Raw genomic sequence first — 27,736 nt, 5'->3', positions numbered from 1 at the left:
TTTTATTTCTATGGAAAATTTTGTCAAATTCTTATATCTATAGAAAATATCGTCAAAATTTTTTTTTCTATAGAAAATTTTGTCTACACACAAAAATTTGTTTTTCTGATTCAATCACGAAATTAATTGATCCAATTAATTTTTAATTGAAATGTCTTCAATCACAGAAATGATAGTATCAATTAAAAAATTAATTGAAGGTCAATTAAAAAGTTAATTGATCCAATTAAAAAATTAATTAAAAAATAAATAAATTAAAAAAAATAATTAATTTTTGTGATTGATTTTTGTTTCAATTAAAAAATTTGTTGAACCAATTAAATTTTTAATTGAATATTTTTTAAAACTCAATTAAAATTTTAATTGGAAAATTTTTCGTGAAATTTTTTTGTGTGTACATATTTTTTCTATCGGAAATTTTATTTCTATAGAAAATTTTGTCAAAATTTTATTTCTATAGAAAATTTTTTCAAATTCTTATATCTATAGAAAATATCGTCAAATTTTTATATCTATAGAAACTATCGTCAATTTTTTTTCTATAGAAAACTTTGTGTACATTTTTTTCTATCGGAAATTTTGTCAAAGTTTTATTTCTATAGAAAATTTTCTCAAAATTTTGCTTCTATTGGAAATTTTGTCTAAATTTTGTTTCTATCGGAAATTTTGTCTAAATTTAATTTCTATGGAAAATGTTGCCTTAATTTTATTTCTATGAAAAATGTTGTCTAAATTGTATTTCTATAGACAATTTTGTCAAAATTTTATTTGTACAGAAAATTTTGTCTAATTTAATTTCTATAGAAAATTTAGTCAAAATTATTTCTATTGAAAAATTTGGCAAAATTTTTATCTAAATTTTATTTCTATAGAAAATTTTGTCAAAATTTTATTTCTATAGAAATTTTGTCTAATTTTTCAAGAATTCTACCAATCTACCAAACAGTAAAAAATCTACCATTTTTGGTTGAATTCTACCAACTGTGGCAACCGTGATTCGGACTCCTCTATAAAAAGGAGGTCCCTGTCATTGAGATAAACATAGAATCGGGTAGCACTCATTGATAGGTGATAAGTTCACAAAGGTCCCCAAAGTTTAGAGAAATTAAAAAGAACTCAGTTGAGTTAAACTTATTGTTGTGAAATAAGTTGCCTTTTGTACTTATGAGATGTTCATTGCAATTATATACAGTAAACCCCCCACGGTTGCCTAAATTTTGTCCACATTTGGCAGGTGTTCAGTTATGAGTTAATTTTAATTTGCTTATGTGGAAAACTTGCCATGGTATTTGTTCACTTTTGAGAGGTGTCCGGTTTTAAGAGTGTCCATGTTTGAGAGTTTTCACTGTATGTTTATTTTATTTATTTTCATTTTAATCATGTAATTTGAAGCCACATAGCGGCCAATTTATATAAATTACAACGGACTACTAACTATGAATAAAGTACAATTCAAGTTATGACAATGTGAGAACATATGTGTGTATATGTTTGTATACTAATAAAGATGAAGTATATGACTTGTATTAATTCACTTCCGGCTGGCTTCTAGATTTTCCTTCTTGAGAGCCTAAAAGATGTGCGGAGATTACTGAAATATTTCTTCCACATTAATTTTTATCATAAAATGAGGACACTATTTCTAAATTAAATTAACTGTCTTATGGAAAATTCATTGAATTTTATTTTCGTTTTTTCCCTTACAGATCGAAGACTAGTCCTATATCAGTACCAGGTGTTAGTGCCAATCGCCAACGTCAAGAGTCTACTTCATCCAATGGCAGTTGGCAAGTGGTTACAGATACGGGGTCCATTGATTCAATGATGAATGGAAGTTATATGATGCATTTTATATCGCAACAACAATCTGATGGACATTCAGTAACATCCTGCAACAGCGGTAATAGTGGTCATTACATTGTAGCTGGAAATGGTATTGGTGTTGGTAATGGTAGCAATAATTTCTCAAATACACCCAGTAATGGTAGTAATGCAAGTTTAGGCAGTATCAATAATGGACTTAATTATATTACAAATGGTATCAGTGAAAATAGAACAACAAATGGTATCAATACATTAACGTAAGTAAATTTTTAATATTTTTTATATGGATTTTATAATGATTGGTTTTGTTTCCTCTTTTTTTCTTCCACAATATACAGGCGAAAGAAACGATTAAATGCCGTTCGAGCAATTTTCATACAGGCTTATGGAAAGACCATAGGTTTGAAATTTAAAGAAGGTTCTGCCATGAATTTAGCCACATTTATAGGTACTTTGGCCGATCAATTGTTTTAAAGTGCAACTAGTTTTAATTCCGCCGGAGTACCTAAAAAAAATCCCTACCTAACTACCTTTTCGTTCCTGCTATATATGTTTTTGTTACTTTTTTATTTTATTTTATTTTTTACATATACATATTTGTTTGTATTTTTTTGTATTGTGTTAACATTACGCTGTTGTATCATTAAGAGAATATTTGATTGATGCTATACAAAAGGGAGCGAAAGAGTTTAGTATATACAAACGATAAATAGCTTTAAAGAGCATTATAGTCTTGGGATTTGTAAGTGTTGTTTAAAATTTCTCACGACTAAAGCAAACAGCATGAGTACTTTTGTGTATTCCATTTATAGTGAGGTTGTAAAAAAAATAATTTAATTTCATTTATTTTAATTGAGAATTTATATATATTTTTATTTATTAGCTGATGATTTTTAAGATATAGTCATATTTTTTTACAGATTATTAGAAAGTTGGAAAGCAGCATATGATACGTCTTCAAATGAAAATTTTTTGGAAGACAGGTCAATACCTTAATTCGACGATTTGAAAATAAAATATAAAACGGTGGCATTAGACATGAAAAATTGTTTCAAACAATTATTGTTCTATTTGCTGTGGATTTTTGCACAGAAAAAATGTATTTTTCCCGAAATTGTTTTTTAAGTTGTAAATTTTAATAAGGCATTCCGTTTTTTTTTTTTAATTTATTTATTATTTATAAATTTCCAAATAAGAAGAACAATACAAAACCTATTTATTTTCCATTTATTAATCGTCGCAGAAGTCCTTTACAACAACATTGTTAGAAAAAAAATTGTTAAAACTGTACAAGAGACTTTATAGCATGCACTGAATTTTACCCTATAGATACCCGAAGATTTTATTAGCTGGCAAAAAATGGGGCATTAATTTAAATCATAATAAAAATTCAAAATAATATTATTGTATATAAAAATGTGATTGAAATTATTTTGTTTTGTTAAATTTCAAGGAAAATGCCTTGACTTCACGATTTTATTAAAAATCATTGCTCAATTTTTAGTAAGAGGAAATCTTTTGGAATTATTGTCAAATTATATTAAGTACAAATTATGCAATTAAGGTATTGACCAAAAGAAAAAAATTATTGTTTAAAAATCACTATGTGAAGAAAGTAGTAGAATAGGATTTGTAGTAGATTTCTACTCTCTGAAATCTGCGTGCCTAAGAAATCATTAGCTATGACTTCTCCCTTTTATTTTGTTAAAAGAAAGTGCCCTGCTACTTTCTGCCAAGTTTTTTTTTTACTTTCTTCACCTTCAAAGTTTTAATTAGACCAACTAAATTATTTTGATATAATATTTATTTGAGCCACTTAAATTAAATTTTCCTAAAGTAGTTTGTTTGATTTTATTTTTTTGAAGAACGTTTCATATGCGATATAAATCTTCTGCTACCCTAATTCACAATTCTAATTATCGATCCTTAATTTATAATCTGCTATGGAAATTTTTTCTAAATATTTTATCTACAATCTTTAACCGTTTTTCAAAATCCGAAAAAACAATAATATACAATACTATTTACTCATACAATTATTTAGCTAAATGAAATAATACTACTCTGCAGTAATTTTGTTTCGTTTGTTATGTTTTTTTTTTAATACTATAACAAGATCATTATACAACAAACAATTTTGAAAAGCAATGCAATTTCCATGTTTACATTAATGTTTATAAATAAAATAATGCAGTTTACCATGTGTATATATAATTATGTATATATATATATGAAAAAAAAATATTCGAATTATGATGTAAAACAAAAGAAAAAAATATGCTGCCGCTGTAAAAGAATTGTTATTTTTTTACTTGATTCATAATTTTTATTTTGTTTGTTTTTTTTAGTATAATGCATTTTTTGCAAACAACAACTGAACAATTTAAATAAAAAATGTTACAAATATAAATTGCAGCATTGTTATATTTAAATAAAACAACAATAAATATATTATTCTAATTTATAAAACGTTTTGTTTTAACTCAGGAGGTCATTTAGATAATTTTTTAATAGACTCTTTATAAAAGACAAATGCATGGGAAATCTAGTTAAAGTGGATTTTGCAAGTCTAATGTGAATGCCATAAAGGACAGTCGAACAGAGAATATTTGGTCAAAACGTACCCTTTGACAAATGAAAGAGTTGTAGAGCAATTGTGCGATAAAAAAGAGGATATATAACCAATATTCGCTTCTAGTATATATCTTTGTCTTTGTTTTAATACTTATAGTGGGATAAACATTTTTAGCAATTTGATTCTCTTACTTTAATGAACTGGAACAAAATTTTCAAAAAAAGAATCCATATATTTTCTGTGTATCCTCTATTTGCATTGATCGGGTCCGGGTATACTAAACTTGATGTATATGAAAATATGTCTACCAGAAATATCTGTTCTATCCCTCAGATTATCATTAAAAGTCGTTGACCTGGTGTTACAGAACTGCCAAAAATTGGTTGCTAATTCATACACCCACAGCAGAACAGTCTGCCAGAATAGCAAAACGTTTGCTGAAAAAGGGAAAGCAGTCTCTGTGGAAATAGCAAACATTGTCTACTTTTTTTTACACTCACGAAGAAAGAAGAGCCCATTTAAATCAACTCTCCGTGTTGACTACGGTAGCGTGTGGTGTCCTTAATTTTTATCCGATATTTATTTATATTCAATTGGATACAAACATATTTAGGCATATGACTGAATTTAAAGATGATGAATCCATATTTGGGCATTTTTAGTATCGAATTTTGATACGCAAAAAATGGGCCGCTTTTTATGTATAAAGATCAATCCGTACAATGATTGCCGCGGTTAGTAGAATTCTACCAAAAATGGTAGATTTTTTTAATGTTTAGTAGATTGGTAAAATACTTGATATTTTGCTAGATTTTGCAAAATATTCCTCTCCAAAAATTTCCTGTAGAAATAAAATTTAGTCAAAATTTTCTATAGAAATAAAATGTTGACAAAATTTTCTATAGAAATAAAATTTTGACAAAATTTTCTATAGAAATAAAATTTGGACAAAATTGTCTATAGAAATAAAATTTTGACAAATTTTTCTATAGAAATAAAATTTTGACAAAATTGTATATAGAAATAAAATTTTGATAACATTTTCTTTAGAAATAAAATTTTGACACAATATCTATAGAAATAAAATTTTGACACAATTTTCTATAGAAATAAAATTTTGACACAATTTTCTATAGAAATAAAATTTTGACACATTTTTCTATTTAAATAAAATAATGAAAAAAATTTCTATTGAAATAAAATTTTGACAAAATTTTCTATGGAAATAAAATTTGGTAAAATTTTCTATAGAAATAAAATTTTGACAAAATTTTCTATAGAAATAACATTTTGACAAAATTTTCGATAGAAATAAAATTTTGGCAAAATTTTCTATGGAAATAAAATTTGGTAAAATTTTCTATAGAAATAAAATTTGGTAAAATTTGCTATAGAAATAAAATTTGGTAAAATTTTCTATAGAAATAACATTTTTACAAAATTTTCTATAGAAATGAAATTTTGACAAATTTTCTATAGAAATAAAATTTTGACAAAATTTTCTATAGAAATAAAATTTTGACAAAATTTTCTATAGAAATAAAATTTTGACAAAATCTATAGAAATAAAATTTTGACAAAATTTTCTATAGAAATAAAATTTTGACAAAATTTTCTATAGAAATAAAATTTTCACAAAATTTTCTATAGAAATAAAATTTTGACAAAATTTTCTATAGAAATAAAATGTTGACAAAATTTTGACAAAATTTTCTATAGAAATAAAATTTTGACGAAATTTTCTATAGAAATAAACTTTTGACAAAATTTTCTATAGAAATAAAATTTTGACAAAATTTTCTATAGAAATTAAATTGTGACAAAATTGTCTTCTATAGAAATAAAATTTTGACAAATTTTTCTATAGGAATAAAATTTTGACAACATTTTCTATTGAAATAAAATATTGACAACATATTCTATAGAAATAAAATTTTGACAAAATTTTCGTTAGAAATAAAGTTTTGACAAAATTTTCTATAGAAGTAAAATTTTGATAAAATTTTCTATAGAAATAACATTTTGACAAAATTTTCTATCGAAATAAAATTTTGACACATTTTTCTATTTAAATAAAATAATGACAAAATTTTCTATTGAAATTAAATTTTGAAAAAATTATCTATGGAAATAAAAAAAAGTTGGTAAAATTTTCTATAGAAATAACATTTTGACAAAATTTTCTATGGAAATAAAATTTGGTAAAATTTTCTATAGAAATAAAATTTGGTAAAATTTTCTATAGAAATAAAATTTGGTAAAATTTTCTATAGAAATAAAATTTGGTAAAATTTTCTATAGAAATAAAATTTTGACAAAATTTTCTATAGAAATACAACTTTAACAAACTTTTCTATACAAATAACATTTTGACAAAATTTTCTGTAGAAGTAAAATTTTGATAAAATTTTCTATAGAAATAAAATTTTGACAAAATTTTCTATAGAAATGAAATTTTGACAAAATTTTCTATAGAAATGAAATTTTGACAAAATTTTCTGTAGAAATAAAATTTTGACAAAATTTTCTATAGAAATAAAATTTTGACAAAATTTTCTATAGAAATAAAATTTTGACAAAATTTTCTATAGGAATAAAATTTTGACAAAATTTTCTATAGAAATAACATTTTGACAAAATTTTCTATAGAAGTAAAATTTTGATAAAATATTCTATAGAAATAAACTTTTCTATAGAAGATTTTTTTGTTTGGTAGGTTTTTGGTAGAATTTTCTCAAAATTATTGTTGGTTGTTTAATTTTTTGAATGTGGCCTTTATTTTTTATTTAGTAATATGAAAAGTTCTTATGGATTAAAACTTAGATAATCACTACTAGTACTACAGATTCTTATATCTACGCTACATATACATATCCAAATACAGAGGATAATTCCTTTATTTTACAATGATATCATTTATTTAAGTATTGGTTATAGACTAAGAGGCGGTTTCTCAATATCTTCTTATTTATAGTGTCAATATAAAAAGCCGATCTCAATAGTTTGCTAGAATACGAAATATGAGAATATCGTTTATAAGTGATGAAAATATCTTGTCCACAAAATCATCTTTACTATATCTATATTACGTTAACTTAATGTACTTCTGTCTTAAGACTAATTGCCTTTTTAACGACAGATAGAGGTATATCTTCAATATTCATCCGCTTAATACTGACATAACAATGTCGTATATGTTTGTCCACTTCTGACAATGGTATCCATTTACCACGCGAACGTTTTTTACCTTGGATACCATTCGTCACACTTCCATTTTCAGTTTTAATGGGAAGTATTTTAGGTTGCTGTTTCCATGCCATCTCCAAAACCTGATTGAAGCCAATATCATTTAAAAATTCATCGGCTTCCTGATTCGCTTGTGTGATGTCACTTTGTTCCATTGTATACGACTGTTTGAAATCAATTTCCGCTTTAAGTATTAGATTTAATATATCCGATTCCAGTATTAATCTTTTCTCCAAAGGTAATTGACCAATGTCCTGCATTCTTTCCAATAGAAGATTTTGTGTTTGTGTATTTACTTTTTGCAGGCAGTTGGTTGAACTATCCTCTAGCTCTATACTAATTTGTAAAACAGATTTTCTTAACGATGCTGGTATGGCATTAAGGTCATATGCTTTACTCAGACACTGTATGAGAGGTTTTAATGTTTGCCAACGTTCCATTAAATCGGATATAGAGAATGCAGCAAATGGATCATTTTCATAGCTGCGATTAAATGCAGCATTAATACGCTTCCAGGCCCACATGGAATAGTCTGAATCTCCATAGGGACGGACACGAGGATTATATAGGAAAGGATATTGTTGGATAAGTTCCAGTAGTTTGCAATCGTTGAGCACGGTCTTCCCTAGTGCATTCACATTGGAGATGTTCAAAACTTGGATTCCACGCCCTTCGGCACCAACCATTATTGGTTATTTGTGTCTTATACTATTCGGTTAATATGAATGGAGAAATGCTGTACGAAAGCAAAGTTTATTTATTTTTTTTTTTTTTTTTTTCCTTTTAAGTTGCTCCCAATGCCGATGAAAAAAAACACCCTTATTGGAAGACTTATTTGGCCCGGAATCACAAAGCCAACACTAATAGACATCGCAATGCTGTGATGAAACTAAATGCATGGACCAGTCTTCTCCAAGAAATCCGCTAAAATGCTCAAACCTTCTATACCAAATTTGTCAACAAATTGTTCAATATCAAATATACCATCCAATTCGGTGAAGTGCGTTCTTTCCAAGAAAAATCTAGGGCATTCAAAAATCACATGGGATGGGGTCTCCACCCCACCACATGACTCACACTCTGGAGAATCAGCTACTCGCACCTTATAAAGTGTAGAATTGCAGAATGCATTGTCACTCAGTATTCTATTAATTGCTTTACACTGAAGAGTATTCACTGCCACATTACCGAACCACGGCTTCTTCCGCACCGTCGGAAAGATTCTGAAGTAACAGGAATTTCGTACTGACGCCTCTTGTATATATTCCGTTGACCATTTCAACCACAATTTTTCCTCTATTGTACGAATAGCATCACCTAAGGGCCATTTCAAATCTAAACGCCATCCCTCTTCAAATGCCTTTTTCGCTGCTTCATCCACTTTCTCATTGTGAGGTATTCCCATGTGCCCGGGAATGAAATGTATTTCGATGCTTCCACAGTGTTCATTTGCAAGAGCCAGAAATTGATGTGCCAAAAAATTAAGTCCTCCGTTGTTTTTAAGCGCTTGAACTCCAGCTAGACTATCCGTTAAAAATGCAATATTTGTCAGCCCGTTGTTTGTAGCAAATTCAAGAGCTTTATATAACGCAACAAGCTCCGCCGACATAGAAGACAGTCTTTTGGTGACACAGAAGGCCTGAACCAAACCAGAAGCCTGGTGGTAGAAAGCAGCCCCCGTATATTCAGCATGCACTGAGCCATCCGTGAAGATTAAATCAAACTTTCTATCTTGTAGATCCGCCTCCTTCTCCAACCTCAGACTCCTAACCAGTTCAACGCTAGCTTCAGCCTTATTTTTGACAGCTCCTTTGAAAAAGTCCTCATCAAACTTTATATTACTTGGCTTAATGATTGATTCAGAGATCTGTGCGACGTCTTCAAAAATATGCTGGAATTGATGATAGATTCTGTAGTAACTAGAATTCAATGGACGATCCCGAACAGCCATTATCTCCTTTGCCGGAAGGTTCAACGCAAAAACTTTTATTAGTTCCTTTGCCGTTGCCAATTCAAATCTCTTGTCAGGAGGCAATTCACCAGCCATATGATATATGACTGAAACAGGTGTTGTGCGTATGAGACCCAGGGCCTTTCTCAGGACATTATTAAGGCAACTTTTAATTCTGCCAGAAGCAACTTGAGACATATTTGAAAGAGCCGAGGCTCCATATTCAGCTTTCGACCTCACAAATGCTTTATAAAAAAGTAATGCCTTAATCGGATGCACTCCAAAACGACACCCATTGATAATATCCATGAAGCGGCATTTCTTTTCAATCTCCCTGATCGTAAAGTCCACATGTTCGTTCGACGAACCATTTGTCGAGATCACCACACCTAGGTATTTCATTTCCTGTACTTGATTCAGGAGTGTGTTTTCAACGCATATGTTCAAATCTCGTTGTCTTCTGTTAAAGTGAACCACACTTGTCTTGGCCATGTTGAAATTAAGACTCTTTTCATTACATCTTGCCTTAAAGTCAATAATTTTAGACTGAAGCAATGTCTTGGTACTGTTAAAATCCTTGTCATAACAGATCAAAACAAAGTCATCTGCATATTGAAATAAACGACATTGACTCGAATTGACATGATGAAGTGAAATGGTGTATAAGTTAAAAAGAATTGGACTCAGCCCACTCCCTTGAGCTAGTCCACCAAATGTCTCTTTCGACTTTGTCCCGCAAATTAATATCCTTTCTCTAAAAAATTCATAGATCCACCAAGTAATGTGACTGTTAAAGCCCAAAATTTCCATGACATCCTTCAGAACCTCTATATCTGTGCAATCATACGCTTTCTCCACATCAACACACATACCCATTACATGCATTGACCTCGACTTCAGGTCGGCCACAAAATTCACAAGGTCGTTTATGCACATGGCTGTCGAATGATGAGGTCTAAAGGCATAAGAGCGTTCAGGGAGCAGGTTAAATGATCTGATATGTTCATTAATCAGATTTTTCAGCACACCTTCTATTAATTTGACATGTACACTCAGAAGCGATATCGGTCTAAAGTTTACGATCATGGTGGCATCTTTGTTCCTCTTTGGGACCGGCGTTAAAAGAATTCTCCTCCAGGAATTAGGAAAAATACCGTCCTCGAAAAGCTTCTTCAGGATTTCGAAAAACGCAATTCTGTCTGAGTCCTTTAAATTAATAATCATTTCATAAGTTATCTTATCAGCACCAGCTGCAGATCCGGGATTTCTTGATCTAATGAACGATTCAAAATCACATACTCCGAATTGAGGTAATGGGTCTCTATTTTTAAAATCAGTTGAGAGCGGCGGCGGGATGTTAATGGGAGCAGATTCTGTGACCATATTGATAAAACACTCTTTCTGTTCCTCATTCCAGATGTTGTTTATATTTTTTTCCTTACCAAATTTCCGCACGTTCTTCACTTTATCCCAAACCTCCCTCGGAGAGCAAGCCGAAGAGACTTCAGAGAGGAAGGCTTGAAAATTCGATTTCTTTAAAGTTCCAATATAGTTCTTCAATTCATTGTCAGCCATAATCCAATCTTGACAGTTCTCATAAGTTCTGTATCGGTGATATTTCAATCTAAGAGCATTGCGCCTTCGAAATAATCTTGAGGCCTCGGGGTCCCACCATGGTTTGGGTTTATATTTGTTCCTAGAATCTATGTATTCCGAACAATTTTGAATTATAGAATCCATTTTGGAACTGAATTCCTCATATGAGGTGCCCACACTCAAACGACTAACACCGTCTAATACACGGCGATGGCACACTTTGTAGAAACCCCTTGGTGCCGGATCAATATCACAGATTTCAATTACAATGGGAAAATGATTACTGTTAGTCAGTTTTGCCTTCCGAACAGACCAACTCGGATTTCGAACAAAGTTTCTGCAGAACGTAACATCAAGAAAAGAGAATTGGCCATCACGAACAGAAAAAGTGTAGTCACCAGTGTTGAGACAGCAAAAAGAAGAACCATACATCAAATCTGCAAGAATGTCACCTCTCGTATCAGAAACTGGAGACCCCCAAAGATGCGATTTGGCATTCAAATCACCGCCAAAAATCATCGGAAGGGACATGTTCTCAACAGAGTCAATGAAACTGGAAATAATCGCCTTAAAAGCACCGTTTGAGGTATTAGGTGGTATGTAAGCCGAAACAACACAGACATTTTTCCTCAAATTATGAGTACGAATACCAACCACTTCCCCAACAGGAAATTTGTCCAAAATTGAAAATGATATATCTCTTCTAATGTAGATGCCTACACCTCCATATCCATCACTCCTGTTCTTATAAACATAATTAAAATTACAAATGCTTGTAGTCGAATTATCAGTCAACCATGTTTCAGACAGTAGTGCTATGTCTATCTTGTTAGTCTCAAGAAATAATTCCAAGACATCTTTGTTCTCTCTCTTTCTCAGGCTCTGAATATTCAGTTGTAAAATTCTCATCTTTTCTTTAACAATAATAATACAATGAAAAAAACAAAATTACACTGAGAGGCTAGTGGCCCCCCCAGCTTTTATCAACTCGACGTCTTGCGTAGCAAAAAAGCGATTCATATCTTGATGAAGATCTTGAATGAAGTTCAAATGGTCTCCTCCGGAGCCATTTGCACCCACAACAATGTAATTATTTAATTTCTTAGCTAATTCATTTATAGCTCTCTCAAAACCAGATGTCTTCAAATTCTCCGCTGCAATAATACCTACACCGTTTGGAGCTTTATACGTCTCACCTTCTTGTAAAGCAGCCTGGTGCTCTTTTTGTGTCCTTCTTGCGTTAGCCTCCTCTCGTTCCTTATTTATATTCAGTTTGGCGACTCGCGCAAACGAAAATTGTTTATGAAGATCTTTTGCTGCATCAAGATTGTTGCTCACATTGCTGTTATTAGCGAAAGGCTTAAAGTTCGGCTTGTGCCGAATGGGGGGAAAAGCCACATCAAGATTTTGATCCAAAATATCAAACCTATTCGAAAAAATGGCAGAATATTTAGATCTTGCCTCTCGGATGGATAGATTCTCAACGACCATGATTTTTTTAATTCTAAAAGCCTTTTCCCTTGCAGGGCAGTCGCGGCTATTGGAAGGGTGCGCCAGTCCACAGTTAGAGCATGTGATCGGGTTACTGCAATTATTCGGGTCAACCACTTCGTGGCGTTGGAAGCAAATACGACAATTAGCAGGTGATTTGCAGTGATCTGCAAAATGGTTAAATCGGAAACACCGATAGCATTGACCAAAGGGGATAAAATGGTGTACCCTCAATTTTGCACCACTATAGTCAATAACCTCTGGCAATTTGCGCCCCTTGAAGATGACCTTCACTCTCCTTGTATTTATGGTCTCTCCTCTTTCTTTTCTAGTCATTCGAATAATATCCAAAATCGTTGTCTCATTGGTTTTTAAATCCTCTTTTAGCTCCTCTGTGGAAATTTCTTCCGGTACATTATAAATAACTCCTACTATAGACACGAAGTGAGCCAATATTCTGGCCTGATATCCACCTTCACTTAAACGGGCATCCTTCACGAAGTTATTTGCCGAAGCACCATCTTTGAAGACAACTTTCACTCTTCCATACCCAACTTTAACAATTTCCAGAATATTGGGTATATTTAACGTTTTGAGGAATCTAGCCGCAGCCATGGTGTTAATCGGCTTTCTTTCGTTGCCAGACGTAAAAGTTTCTAAAAACGTTAAAAAGGGGCCTTCGCTTGTTGCATCATATTCATAAACACGGCTAGAATTAGTCAGCATGGTCGATTGGTTCACCTGAGAACCTCCAGATGTTTTAACATCACGGCGACCCTCTAATCTCGGTACCTTAGTGCCTTGCTTGTCCAGACTTTCCTCTCTTCCTCCTAGTTTATTCCGGCTTCTAGATCTGCATCTTCGCCCAATGTCCGGTGGTGGTGGAATTGGCGGGACATTTGCCTCAGTCCCATTCGGCATTTTTACCGCCTATAAACAAAAATCAGCAAATACACCTTGCCAATAATAGGTAACAATTTTTCTTTTCCAAATCAAAAAGAAAAGAGAAACCAAATAGATAGAATTTCACAATCTTCTTGATTTCGAAAAACCGCAGTGATCAAGTTCCGTGAAGCTCAGCCTTGAAAAAACACAACCTTGCTTGACGAACGACGCTCACGACATGAAGTTTATTTATTTAAGTTGGCAAAAGAGTAAAGTTAATGACATCGATAAATATCCGATTTCGAAAATATTGCAGGGTACAACAGCATAAAACAAAAATGAATAACAATATTGTTCAGAGGGCCCCTTGTATAACAGGGTGGTTTATAAATTTAAAAGAGTAATGATTCGAATATTGAGATCAACCGTCAATACCTATGTTCACGTACTTTTCCAGTGAAAAATATCCATTAAAAACTAGAAAGAGGGTCAAAATGTATTTTACTCTCTTGGTTTAAAATTTTCTGAAAAGTACACGAACGGCATCCAGTAACTATATGCACATTTAAAATTTCAGCTTCTAAAACATGATCCTGTTGTTTTGACATCCATTTGTACATTTTACAGGTAGTTTGTTTGTTATCAACAACCAGCTGGCAACGTGTCCTATGGTTTGCAAGATTTTACTGGGGAAAAAAATCTCTAGCCAAAACTTGTAATTTCTCTAATAACTGTCAAAGATAGAGAGATATGAGAATACATTGATTACCAAAAATGAGTATTTTCAAAATTTTGGCCTGAGAATTCATTAAAATTTTAAAATTGTTTTTACTTTTTTCTTGGCACATATTGTATATGATCGTTTGCTACTCGACAACAAAATATGAAGTGACTTGCCTTTCGACATAAGCTGAGTACTATGTTAAGTTTTCAAGCTGAAAACCAGCTTGTTTTCATGGTTACTTTTTTCATTAATTAATTTAGAAATATAAAATTATTTGCAATCAATTCCTTGGATCTGTTCCATCCATTATTTGAGCAAAATATAAACGTCTTCACAAATATATTTGTACTTTTAATTTAGTACGAACATAGTACTTACCTATAGAGAAACCCAAATCAAATTTTCTTCATTTGAAATACTCTCGTTCGACATACAAAAGCAAAGTTATAGTACAAATTTTAATTATTGATTTTTTGTTTAATTTTTCGAGTTTAGAACCGAAAGTTTACATACTTGGACCAATCGGAGGTTTTGTTTTATAAGTTTATTTTATCTCCTCTTAGTCACCCTGTAATGTTTCCGATAACAAAATTTATCGACGTCGCTTTCGTCGTGCTGCAACCACAATATGTCAAAAGATAATTTGTTTTCTTTGGAATCTTGTGCCGGTTGCTAACTTTTGAGAAGTCTGGGATTCGAAAATATAAAAATGGTACAAAACGTGAAAGTGAGTATTGTTGGTCTTTTTTAAAAGGAAAATTGTGCTCCATAGTTATAAAGGGATCATGACACATGGGAGTTCATTTTCCCTATGTACGAACATTGGAATTGTGTCACTGAAAATTTTATCGCTGGCCTTATTACATTTAATTGTCTTAAGTTCAACACATTTGAACTTTACCGGTGATAAGAATAGGCCTAAGCAAGAGATGAAGTGTGTGTGTGTTTATTTCCTAATCATAATATAAATTACAGATTGGCATCATTGGTGGTTCTGGTCTAGATGATCCAGATATTCTGGTAAATCGTAAAGAAACTTCAGTTACAACACCTTTCGGTAATCCGTCTGATGTTTTGATTGAAGGTGACATAGATGGAGTAAAATGTGTGCTTTTAGCTCGCCATGGTAGGAAACACAATATAATGCCTTCAAATGTTAATTACCGGGCAAACATATGGGCATTGAAAGAAGCTGGTTGTACACATTTATTAGTCTCCACAGCTTGTGGGTCCTTGCGTGAGGAAATTAAACCTGGTAATTTGGTAATACCAAATGATTTTATTGATCGAACCACTAAGAGGTGTCAAACCTTTCACGATGGTGAAATGTCCAGCCCACAAGGTGTTTGTCACTTACCCATGTATCCTGCGTTCAACGAGCGTTGCAGGAATATATTACTTCAAACCGCTAAGGACCTGGGATACGATGTCCATGATAAGGCTTGTATGGTGACAATAGAGGGACCTCGATTCTCTTCACGGGCCGAAAGTAAAATGTTTCGCCAATGGGGTGGCGATCTTATCAATATGACTACGTGTCCCGAAGTAGTTTTAGCCAAAGAGGCTGGATTGTTGTATGGGGCAATAGCAATCGCAACAGATTATGATTGTTGGCGTGAGGGATGCGAAAGTGTAAACGTACAAGATGTTTTGAAAACATTTGCTGAGAATGTAAAAAAAGTAAAAATGATTTTGGTGAAAGCTGTGGGTAAGATTGTCCAAGAAGAATGGTCAGATGCCATAACGGAAGCAAAAGTATGACAATTTGTTGATTTTATGTTTCCACGTTTTGACCATGTTTCTTTTTCAGCAATGCGTGGCCAACAATACGATGGGAGGAGGAACCAAGGAATGATCAGAATTTGAGATATGTAATAAAATTACCTATCTTGGCGGAATCTGCATTTAATTAAATAAACATTGATTTCAAAAAAAAATTGTATACATTGTTATTTGTTTCGTTTTTATTAGAAACTATTATAGTTTTCGGCAGATATCAACTCAGACCATAATTAAATTTTGTCATATTGGCTTATCTTATGTTTCTCGAGTTATTTAAGGACATTTTCGCTCTACTTGACTTTTTCCTGATTCCTCATACTCTTGTGAGGAGATCCACATTTGTTGGAATGTACCAATGGAGGCCAGAATCGAGCCTCCAATCCAAGCTCCAAAACGCCTCTCAACACTGCCATTGGCAGAAATCATTTTCAGTCGTGTATTCGAAGGAGCACGTAGTTGCAAATCACGATTCAATCTTTCAGGAAAACCCTGGAGTAAAGTGTTACCACCTGTGAAAATAACAAGAACTCGTAAACTTTTTTTTATAAAGAATCCTTACAATGATCAATTTACCCGTAACAACCACAGATCCATATAATGATAAGCGGACATCTGCATCACACATGCCCACACTTGTTGATGCTAGTTGACCTGCACCCAAAGGAGCATGATCGAATAAACTTTCGGCCAATTTAAAACGCTCTGAACCGAACTCTTGATGATAGCCATTGGGAAATTCGTAGTGAACAGTGGGTATTTGGGATGCAACTCTTTCATCATAAGGATTTTCCAATACTTGTAAAATATTCATTTGAAAATCTTGCAAAAGTAGCTTCTGCATATAATTTTGCCATGATTGTGTCAGATTTTCAGGTATCTTACGCGTTGTAAAGCGAGGCGTATCCCGTTCTTTCACTACATCCTTGGAAGCGATTTGATACGATGGAGTTAAATCGATGGATAGTTTTTCCAAATGTTGACGACATTGCATGGACAAATAATCACCACCCAAAGGAGATTTTACAACAGCCTGGGAGAGTACATAGCCCTCATGTACAGGAACTGCCGAAGTATGTGTTGCTCCACTATCTACCACCAATGCTGTGGCACGACCGCTGGCAAAAGCGGCCAGTACTGCATTTTTGACCAAAAAGAATGCTGGAACATTGTATTTTTCAAACATCAATTCGGTAAGTTTCTCTCGATTATTTCGTACATTCCATGATGCCTCTGAAAATAAAACCGGATGATATTCCGGTTCCGACTGTATTACCTTTGCATAAGCATAGTCTATGACTTTTTCAAACAAATCCCAATTATCAATCATGCCATCCTTCATATATGTTTGTATCTCCATATGGGATCGTGGAACATTAATGTATGTGGTATCAACATAGTATTTGCTGGAAGAAGAATCTAAACATAGGATGGGAGGGGAAGTATTATTCATTCCCTTATGAGAATTGGCTTAATGTTTTTCTTACTGTTTTGGGTTATGTTATTATCTGTTTTTGTTTCGATGTCCATATTAGAATCTTGTGCACTAGGACCTACTCCCACTACGGAGGGTATTTCAGCTTTGGGTGTATCTTCTTGAGCATAACCTACTCTTAGAGAATGATGGCCGGGATCGAAAACCAGGGCCCCAATTTCATCGCCTCCATACAGCATATTACCGGCACTCATATTGGTGTCTAGTCTACTTTATCCGCGGTAGATTTATTTGTAAAACTTGTATAAAAAATTCGCCAATAATTCTAGCTTTCTGGCATACACACTCTTGACAAATGCCGCTTGATATTTTGTTTGTTTTGCTTACAGTTATCGATAAATATTTTGTTGGATTATTGGCGTACGTAACGTCGCATTGGGCCTACCGAATATACAAGATTCGGTCATAATACTTTCAATGTATTTTGACCGAATTTTTATAGTGCAAGCAGCGGTGCCAACTCTGACGATTTTTCGTCATTTTGACGATTTTTAATGGTAAATTTGGCCTCTGACAATTTGAAGACGATTTTAAACAACTTAGTTATGAGATGACGATTTCTTAAAATGCTCGACTCAAGTGTTTCCTTGTAAGAGTTTTTATGCCAATTTGACGATTTTTCAAAGTGATATAGTTATAAGTTGACGATTTTCATAAGTTGTAATGTAAACATGTTATTTTGGATCTCAATAATATGACAATTTATATGTAGCTTGCTTTCAGCCGTCTCCAATGTAGAAAGAAGTTTCAAAGCAATCAGTATAAATAAACCTAAAATTCGAAATCCCTTTGAATCTTAAACATTGCAAGGTATTCTTTTGTCTAGAAACTATTTAAAGCGAAATAATTTTGATTGCTATGAAGCCAGTTTAGTTAAATTCACTTTATTTATTTATTCATTACCGATAATAGTAATAATAACAAAAATTATACATGAGCAAGTAATAAGGATTTAAATTCGCTTGGAGAATAGGAAATTTTTCTGTCATGAAAATGTTGTTAAACAATGTAGTACATGTGGTCACAATCCGATATATTAATTTAAATTAATTAAAAATTTATTTCAATTAATCGTCGTTTAAAAAACTGGAAACTATATGACTTACTTAGAGATTTAAATGGCATTATTCATGTAACTAAAATGAATAAAACCTCTTTTTTAATAACAGCTTTATTGTGTATACAATATATGGATGCCTCAGATATTTGAATAAAACTATTATTTTGTTCCTAAATCTTTTTTTTTCAACTGTTTTATGAGTGACGATTTTTTGACGAATTCCTTGGGATGAATTGACGATTTTGACGAAAAATATGTTTAAAATTGACGATTTTCAGCCCAAAACAGTTGGCACCACTGAGTGCGAGTCATTCATTGTTTAAATAAAATTCCTTTAGGCTAGTCACCCACGCAAAAATATAAAATATAAATGAGAATAAAGTATTAAAAGTGAGAGACAAATTGATAACGTATTGGCTGTAATCGGTACCCTTAAGAGCACCTAACACAGTCGGATAAACCCTACCCAGTAGCCGAAAATCCATGAACGATAGTGGTGTATCGCCAAATAAAAATGTATTCTAATTCCTTGGTAGAAAATGGGATACAGTAGATAACGGATATAAGCATATCTCATATAAAAAAACGCATATAAGAATGTTTATCGAAACATCACACATTTTTGGTAAAATTTTTTTTTGTATAAAGAAAATGTTTTTATTGATGATTAATTAAATTTAAACAAAAATATTTTAAACGTTTAAAACAAGAGTTTTTAATTTTCTATCCAAAATCGAAATTGCAATATATTTTGCTATAAGAAATAATTTTTTTATTCAACTCCAATGTTGAATATTAAAAAAACTATGCAACAAAATCATTCAGAAACATATTTTGGAGGACAATGTTATTGTATTTTTCTGTTTAATTTTCACACGAGATATAATTAATTTTTCCCATAAAACAGTTTACGTTTTTTCTGTGCATGTTTACCCATGTTTACTCATCGTCGTCATTACTATGCTCTACAAGCTGGGTAACTGCATCAATCTGATCATTGAAATATTGATATACGATAATAATTCCAATACTCAAAAGCATTATGGATTGCATCTGAAAGTAAATTGAACGAATTGAGACGATTTTCTAAATTACAATAGTAGTGGAAGAAACACTACTTACTATGACAAAATTCCATAAATTAAAATCCATAAATCCAAAAAGTTTCAAATTTAGTTTTTCTTTTAAAATACATTTGATTTGCACCAAAATTGTAGATTTTTCCTTCTCTAAATTTTTATTTTCAAGCTGGAGGCCTATTTCCTTTGCAAAGTCATGTTTCTGGAAGACATAGAAGTGGTAATGAAATCAAATTCGGATACAGAAAATCATGACGAAATTATTAAAGATTGTGTATTACAATTAGCTGACGCACAGTTGATTACTGAAAACAAAAATACATCTAAATGTCAAATACACTAAAATAAGCTTTCGCTATGCTAAAAATTTCCTTATAAAATAAGCAATAAATATTTTTTTCCTTTAGGGGGATTCTAACCTAAATTTACATATATGTTAGTCACAAGCCCATGATATCGATTCTTTACACAGGAAAAATTATATTATTGTCATGTAAACGCAATTTTCACTAGAAGTTGCATACCGCCCATTAGTTCTTGTTTTATAGAACTGATCATACCTCCCTTATTGTACTATAAATTCTCCAGCATTGTTCCGCAATTAAAACTTGAATTTTGATCCACAAAATTTCTTGGGCTCGACCATGGAGGACTTTTAAAAATGCTATATTGTAATAGGGTGATCATAGCTGATGGAAAATACATCCTAAAATCAAGTACATAAAAATATCTATATTAACAATTGCGGTATCTAGAAGCCCAAGAAGGCAAATCGTGAGATCCGTCTATATGGGAGTTCTAGCAAAACTTGGACCGATACAAACCACATTTGGCACACCTATTTTTGGACCTAAAGTACCTCTACATGTTAAACATCAGGCAAAGCGGATAAAAATTGCGGTGCCTCAAGTCCAAGAAGTCAAATAGAGAGACCGATCTATATGGGTGATATGCCCTAACATGGACCGATAAACACCATATTCGGCACACTTGTTTATGGACCTATAATACCTTTTGATTTACAATTTCAGGCAAATCGGATAAAATTTATGATATCTAGGAGCCAAAGAAGTAAAACTGAGAGATAGGGGGCTATACCAAAACATGGACCGATTCACAGCATATTTGGCGATGTCTAGATGCTCTAGTGCCTAAATCGGGGGGTAGGTTTATATGGGGGGCTATATAAAAACTTGGACAATTTAACCCATCATCGAACTTGACTTGCTTGCAGACAAAAGACGAGTCTGGGAAAATTTTCAGCACCATAGGTTCATTATTGAAGGCAGTGCCGTGATAACAACAGACAGACGTGCACCGTTTTATAGTCTTAGAATTTCTCGCTATGCTTTCTATAGTCGGATATTGATATTTCGATTAGAGGTGTGCACGTGCGTAATATTTTACTCACGCACACTCATGACGGAAAAATCTTACTCACGCACGATATTGTTTGATAGGACTCACGCATACTCACTAAAAGACAATTTCTACTCAGGCACACTCACGCACGAAATGTCGTGACTCACGAAAAATGTCGTGGCTCACAATTACTTTTATAACTAATTTACTTCAGGGACGTGTTTAAAAACATGAGCATGATTAAAATCGAGAGCGTTATTAAACTCTTAACACCCTAGGTGTCTCTAAAATTGTAAATGAATTCATCTCGTAACCGTTTTATGTCCGTGGGCGGGATTTTTTTTCGTTAGCGAAATTGTTTTCGTGACTCACGCTCATGCACGACTTTTGGTTTGTTAATCACGCTCACGCACACTCACGCCATTGCCATCAGCGTGACTCACGCTTGAGTCACGAAATTTTTCATGATTCACAACAATTTCGTGTCACGTGCACACCTCCAATTTCGATGTGTTAGCCCCATCATCATTCTATGGTGATGGATATAAAAATAGTAACAGAAAATTTTTCATATCCGAAAGCAGCTTTATTACGAAAAAATCAGCTGGTTTTGGCGATTCAGTCGAACGAATGCGTTCGTTTCGTATATGAGAAATTCGCTGCGGCACATATAAATACGAATTCTCAATGCCTTGAAAATAGGCTTCTGTGGCATTCTGATAACTTGAATGCCGTTTGGATCTGACTGAAATGATAACAGTTTTATACAATATTTACAGCCTGTTCGCCACCGTGGTGCAATGGTTAACATGCCCGCCTTGCATACACAAGATCGTGGGTTCGATTCCTGCTTCGACCGAACACCAAAAAGTTTTTCAGCGGTGGATTATCCCACCTCAGTAATGCTGGTGACATTTCTGTGGGTTTCAAAGCTTCTCTAAGTGGTTTCACTGCAATGTGGAACGCCGTTCGGACTCGGCTACAAAAAGGAGGTCCCTTGTCATTGAGCTTAACATGGAACGGGCAGCACTCAGTGATAAGAGAGAAGTTCACAAATGTGGTATCACAACGGACTGAATAGTCTAAGTGAGCCTGATACATCGGGCTGCCACCTAACCTAACCTACAGCCTGTTTCTCTGTGTCGAACGAGCTCTACACCCTTACAAAAAATCGCTTCTGTAACATATACTCCCAAACATATTTTGCTTCAAGCATATACATTTTTGGGTATTGCCCAAACATTTATATGTTTGATCTCTTCCAATATATAATATGTTTGAAAGCATATTGGTCTAAACAATATATGTTTGGATAGTCTAAGTTCCAAACATTTTGTATTTTTGCATCCAAATTCAATAATGTTGTCTTCCAAAAAACAATATGTTATTATGTGAACATACAATACGTTTGGAAGCATTTTGCACCCAAAAATATTATATGCCTAAAAAAAATTCTCCCAAACAATATTGTGCTCAAAATTTTATTTATTTATTTATATATTTACAATCATAATGAATTATGAAAATAAACAGGTAATATAGGTGCTAACAACATAGGTTTTCGACCTGAATGCTCAAAATTTTGTTTCTGCCTAATTGTATATTCCCCCACATCTTTCTCACTTCCACGAGATTTTTTAGTTCTTAGCACTTTTTTCTGTGATACAAACATTGTAGAAGAAATTATTCAATTTTATGATTTTTTTATTTTAATTTTACCTTTTGCCGGACGGGGATTCGAACAGCGGACCACACAGTTTGTAAGGATCAAAGAAGTAGTAGATCAATTGCCCAAGGAAAAATAAAATGTTAATTTTGTAATAACAAGCAACAACCACCAACTTAATTCAATATCGCTCCCTGTCAAATAGCGCTCCAAGCTACTAAACACATATATGTTTATAGGCTATTTCTAAATTAATATATGTTTGCATCCAAGCATATTATATTTACAAACATTTTATGTCCCAAACATAATATGTTCTAACATATTAACATATATGTCCCAAACATGTTATGCTAGTTTATGAACATTATATGCTTGCACTCAAAAATGTTGTGTTTAAAAATTTGTGTTCCAAATATATAATGTTTATAGCCAAACATATGAAAAACAGTCTTTTTCAACCGTGTATCGATTAGGGAGTGAGGCTAGGTACTTATCGAACCGGCCATATTAAAATATCACCAAAATATTTCCAAATATAAAATATTTCCAATTGAACAATTTTTCAATTGAAAAATAAAAAAATTGATAGAATTAACATTTTAATCAAGATAGAAACATTAACCCCCATTTTCATGAAGCTCCGTTAGTGCTACGTTAGCTAACTAATTTTTAAACCGATCTATGGACATATATGTCATCTTGTCTATTCATTCTATATGCCAGTTAGGAGCTTAACTGCTAGAAATTTTTCAGTTAAAGTTAACTGGAGAAAAGATATTTGCAATTTACTTTCTGTTAACTGACAGTTAAAGCCCAAAGGAGCTACATGAAAATGGCCGTAAGTTAACTATGTCAATGATATACATTTTTTAAATTTTTAACTAAAACATCAGTTAAGAAAAGTGATGGACGTTTTTTTTTTAATTTTTAATTAAAAATTATTTCAATTTTTTATTATTATTATTTTGTTTTTTTTTTTTTTGCATTCAATTTTTAATCAAACAAAAAAAACAATAAGTCAGTTAAGAATGTAATTAAAAACAGTTCCGATTTTAATTTAAATTACATCAATTACATTTTTAATTGAATAAATTAAAAATTTAATTGAAATTTGCTAATGGAATCATTTAATATGTAATTAAATTTTTATGCTCAATTAAAACTGTGATTGATACTATAATTTTCGTGATTGAAGACATTTAAATTAAAAAATTAGTTGGATCAATTGTTAATTGAACTGTTAGACAGATTCGGACTGAGTAGCCCCCATTGTTCGTCTTGTTTAAACTGTTTAATAGTAGTTGATATTTTGATATATCTTTATACATGTTAAGCTGATTCTAATACACCAGCTTTAATAGTTCCAAAATAACTTTTTCTACTCACCATTTTATCAAAACAGATATGCATTGATATCAGCAACAAATAGTCCAGAAAAATGCACACAAATATCACTGAATTAGCGGCATAGAATATACGACGTAGACGACCCAAAAACACAAGGTGCCAATATTTTTCAAAATATAAACGATTAAAAATTCCATACAAAAGGCAATTATAATTGAGGCCATTTAAAATGAGCATTTGTCTTTGTAAAACTCCATTGGTGGATTTCAAAAAATCCGCTATAGATTGAATTCCCTTTAAAACTATATCATATATATCTATGGGTGAAGATTCACAAGATGAATTCTTGACCAATTCTACATCGCCTTGAGTGGTTTTTAAAACTGGATTAATAATTTCAATGACAATTTCTGCAGGGTCTTTCTCATTTTTCTGTATAACCAATTGCTTGTAATTTTCCAGCTCGTTGCGTAGAAGCCATAAAATTATATTGTGAAGTCTTAGGGATCCAGATACAATGAAATGGGGTATTAGTAAAGCCAAGGCAATCATTATATTGTCTGATGGTGGAAATTCAAATTTCATTTCAATTGCTATATATAGACCAAAGGCCAGGGCTACTATTAAAGTGATGAAAAATATGAAATATGCAGCAACTTCATTGCACCACCTCGTTTTTAATGGTGATGCAGATGTGTCATCATCAGTATTGGTCTTAAAGGTCAACACTGAGACCAGACCATTTAGAACACTTGTCACCGATTTCCATTCAATTATACAGAATATGAAGACTTTTAGTCCTAGCCATATTTGAAGAATTATGAGATTTTTTAAAAATGGCGATAAGTCCAGAGCGATTTTTAAAAGAGCTGATTTCTCAAAATGATGACCAAAAGACACAGTGTAAGTCAAGGCTATTAGAAGGAAATTCAAAACACTCCATAGTGATAAACGGTAACGAAGACTTTTTGGATCCAGTGAACGAAGTTGATAACCTGTCAACAGAAGAAATCCACTAGTCACTCTCAAAATACGTTGATAATTCATTGCGCAAAGTAATAATTTAAACTGATTCGTTTTTTCCCAAATTATATGTTATCCATAGAATTTATAAAATTATTGAAGGCCATTCATAAACCGAATGCCAAATGAGAGATTTTATCTGTGGGTAATGGAGCATGATGGCCAAGGCCGTATTCAGGGGGGGGGGGGGATGAAGGGGATCAAACCCCCCCCCCGAAATGAATGAATATTTTTATATTAATAAAAATTTATTTTTAGCTGCATAGAAAAATCTTATCGAAGATGTTGAAGAAAAGCTGGAGGTTTTATTTTGAAAAACGCTTCCCAATAAAACTTGCACAAATCATAGAATACTAGTTGAAAAGCCCGTCAAACGACGGTCGAAAAAAAAACAAATTGTTTTTGTTCTCGCACCACAAATTTCATTTTTGGAAAATGTATTTCTGCTTTTTATGTGTGTTTGTTGTTCTTTTTGTGAACATGACTCGCTTTGTTTGGCCATAGCAACAACAACGAAACAGCCAAACACACATGTGTAAATGAAATGGCGCAAAACCTGCGAAAAGAACCTGCCTAATTCAGCGATGGAAGCAATAAAGAGATTTTTCCAAACGTGCATATTCTTTTAAAAATTTTGGTCACTTTGCCAGTTACTCAGGGATGGAAAATACAATTTTTAAGAAAGTACAAAAAAGGTATTTTTTGAGCGGAAAGGTATTTTTTACTAAATTTCAACAAAAATTTCACTGGAAGATTATTGTCAAGAGACTGAATTTTAAAGAAAATAAAATTTTGGCAAAATTTTCTATAGAAATAAAATTTTGCAAAAAATTCCTATAGAAATAAAATTTTTACAAAATTTTCAATTGAAATAAAATTTTGACAAAATTTTCTATAAAAATAAAATTTTGCAAAAATTCTATATAGAAATAAAATGTTGACAACTATTTCTAGCGAAATAAAAAATCGATAATATAGAATCGCATTCTTTTTTCGACTAAAACTTTCTTGAAGTTCAATAAAATCCTTTTTTTGACTATGTCTTTTACAAAATCGAGATTTTCTTCCCACATGAACATGTCTGTTTTGCCATATTTGTAAAATACTATTAGCAAATAAGGTTGATAAAGACTTTCTCAAAATATTAAAATATTTTGTCAAAGCTATTGTACCATAAATCTGATATCGACTCGCGGGGGTACTACGGTATTGACCGGGGTGAAAAAGGTTTGAAAAAGTACTATAGTACTGCATTTTCCATCCCTGCAGTTACTACGTGCTCATCCGAACGTTCATTTTCAACAATGAAGAGATTAAAAACGTATCTTAGAAATTCGACTACCGAGAGTAGACTTAAAGGATTGGCATTAATGTCGGTTCATCGCCGAATAAATGTGTCGACTGAAGAAGTCATTGATTTATTTGCTGCCCAAAAAGCCCGTCGGCTCAATTTAATATTATAACAAGTATATGCAGCACTAAGTTCGGCCGGGCCGAATCTTAAATACCCACCACCATGAACCAAATATTAGGGTTTCCTTTGAAATTTCTGGAGGACTTGAGGATATTCCCGAAGATAAATTTAAAGATTTCACCTATGAGGACTATATCAGATTCTGGATTTATAAGAACCATTTTTGTTTGAGTTTTAAAGGAATCCTTAACATCTCTTCTAAGTGTGCAAGAAAATTATAAAATAAAGTCTTGATTTGAAATCTTAAATCTGTAGAAGTAAAATCTGGAAATTTTACATTGTTTCAAGCAATTTTCATGATCAGTGCGCCTTCTACACCCTCAAGATGTGAAGTCGGTCTATATGGAGGCATTACCAAATGGATCGATAAAAACTTAATCCGATACACGTTTTTGTGAGCCTAAAATACCAGAATATTTACAATTTCAGGCAAATCAGATAAAAACTACGGTTTCTAGAAACCCAAGGAGTTAAATCGGGAGATCGTTCTTATGGGGGCTATACTAAAATATGGACCGATACTCACCGTTTTCGGCACACCTCTTTATGACCCGAAAATACCTCTAGATTTCCAATTTAAGGCAAGTAGGATAAAAACTTCGGATTCTAGAAGCCCAAGGAGTAAAATCTTGAAATCGGTCTATATGGGGGCTATACCAAAATATGGACCGATACTCACCATTTTCGGCACACCTCTTTATGGTCCTAAAATACCTCTAGATTTCCAATTTCAGACAAATTGGATAAAAACTACGGTTTCTATAAGCCCAAGACCCCAAATCGGGAGGTCGTTTTATATGGGGACCATACCAAAACATGGACCGATACTCACAATTTTTGGCACACGTATTTGTGGTCCTACAATACCTCTAAATTTCCAATTTCAGGTAAATTGAATAAAAGCTGCGGTTTCTATAAGCCCAAGACCCCAAATCGGGAGGTCGGTTTATATGGGGACTATATCAAAACCTGGACCGATATAGCCCATCTTCGAACTTGACCTGCCTGCAGACAAAAGACGAGTTTGTGCAAAATTTCAGTACGATTGCTTCATTATTGAAGACCCCCGTCACCATTCTATGGTGGTGGGTATAAAAATATTGTATACATACCTATGCATAAATAAAATTTTCTACACATGAGATTATATGAATAT

At 32.5% G+C, this 27,736-nt stretch overlaps 5 protein-coding genes across 5 annotated transcripts in view; 2 read left to right on the top strand and 3 right to left on the bottom strand.

The window, feature by feature from the left end:
• EDTP (Egg-derived tyrosine phosphatase) overlaps window positions 1-4,293 on the top strand; it is a 43,241-nt gene extending 38,948 nt beyond the window's left edge. Inside the window, exons 7-8 of the mRNA XM_075308916.1 lie at window positions 1,707-2,081; window positions 2,163-4,293. Coding sequence (XP_075165031.1) covers window positions 1,707-2,081; window positions 2,163-2,298 — 511 coding nt within the window. The 3' untranslated portion in view covers window positions 2,299-4,293. The remainder of the gene's footprint in view (window positions 1-1,706; window positions 2,082-2,162) is intronic.
• A 2,846-nt stretch (window positions 4,294-7,139) lies between these two features.
• Window positions 7,140-8,407, bottom strand: Lhr (Lethal hybrid rescue). Its single transcript, XM_075313857.1, has one exon. The coding sequence runs from the start codon at window positions 8,329-8,331 to the stop codon at window positions 7,495-7,497; it is 837 nt and encodes a 278-aa protein (XP_075169972.1). The 5' UTR covers window positions 8,332-8,407; the 3' UTR covers window positions 7,140-7,494.
• A 6,481-nt stretch (window positions 8,408-14,888) lies between these two features.
• On the top strand, window positions 14,889-16,229 carry Mtap (Methylthioadenosine phosphorylase). Its single transcript, XM_075309210.1, has 3 exons — window positions 14,889-15,019; window positions 15,268-16,047; window positions 16,103-16,229. The coding sequence occupies exons 1-3, from the start codon at window positions 15,002-15,004 to the stop codon at window positions 16,145-16,147; spliced, it is 843 nt and encodes a 280-aa protein (XP_075165325.1). The 5' UTR covers window positions 14,889-15,001; the 3' UTR covers window positions 16,148-16,229.
• Bap55 (Brahma associated protein 55kD) lies at window positions 16,230-17,880 on the bottom strand. The gene is made up of 3 exons (XM_075309209.1): window positions 17,559-17,880; window positions 16,648-17,490; window positions 16,230-16,583 (listed from the first exon to the last, which is right to left on the bottom strand). Exons 1-3 carry the CDS (start codon window positions 17,758-17,760, stop codon window positions 16,348-16,350), a joined length of 1,281 nt encoding a protein of 426 aa, XP_075165324.1. The 5' UTR covers window positions 17,761-17,880; the 3' UTR covers window positions 16,230-16,347.
• A 1,685-nt stretch (window positions 17,881-19,565) lies between these two features.
• Window positions 19,566-25,130, bottom strand: Grl40a (Gustatory receptor-like 40a). Its single transcript, XM_075311820.1, has 2 exons — window positions 24,123-25,130; window positions 19,566-19,679 (listed from the first exon to the last, which is right to left on the bottom strand). Exons 1-2 carry the CDS (start codon window positions 25,128-25,130, stop codon window positions 19,566-19,568), a joined length of 1,122 nt encoding a protein of 373 aa, XP_075167935.1.
• Window positions 25,131-27,736: the final 2,606 nt, after the last annotated feature.

The sequence above is a fragment of the Haematobia irritans genome, chromosome 5, assembly GCF_050003625.1.
Source record: "Haematobia irritans isolate KBUSLIRL chromosome 5, ASM5000362v1, whole genome shotgun sequence".
In the NCBI taxonomy this organism is placed as follows: domain Eukaryota; kingdom Metazoa; phylum Arthropoda; class Insecta; order Diptera; family Muscidae; genus Haematobia; species Haematobia irritans.
The sequence above is the reverse complement of the archived record's forward strand: the minus strand, read 5'-3'. Positions and strand labels throughout refer to the sequence as shown.

What these genes read in the sequence shown, in the direction of transcription:
- Lhr (XM_075313857.1), bottom strand. Translation starts at nt 8,331, where the DNA reads ATGGTTGGTGCCGAAGGGCGTGGAATCCAAGTTTTGAACATCTCCAAT.
- Mtap (XM_075309210.1), top strand. An exon ending in ATGCCATAACGGAAGCAAAA is followed by an intron (nt 16,048 to 16,102) that starts GTATGACAATTT and finishes TTTCTTTTTCAG; the next exon opens with CAATGCGTGGCCAACAATAC.
- Bap55 (XM_075309209.1), bottom strand. Translation starts at nt 17,760, where the DNA reads ATGAGTGCCGGTAATATGCTGTATGGAGGCGATGAAATTGGGGCCCTG. An exon ending in TAATAACATAACCCAAAACA is followed by an intron (nt 17,491 to 17,558) that starts GTAAGAAAAACA and finishes TCCTATGTTTAG; the next exon opens with ATTCTTCTTCCAGCAAATAC. An exon ending in TGGATCTGTGGTTGTTACGG is followed by an intron (nt 16,584 to 16,647) that starts GTAAATTGATCA and finishes TTATTTTCACAG; the next exon opens with GTGGTAACACTTTACTCCAG.
- Grl40a (XM_075311820.1), bottom strand. Translation starts at nt 25,130, where the DNA reads ATGAATTATCAACGTATTTTGAGAGTGACTAGTGGATTTCTTCTGTTG. An exon ending in ATATCTGTTTTGATAAAATG is followed by an intron (nt 19,680 to 24,122) that starts GTGAGTAGAAAA and finishes ATTTACTTTCAG; the next exon opens with ATGCAATCCATAATGCTTTT.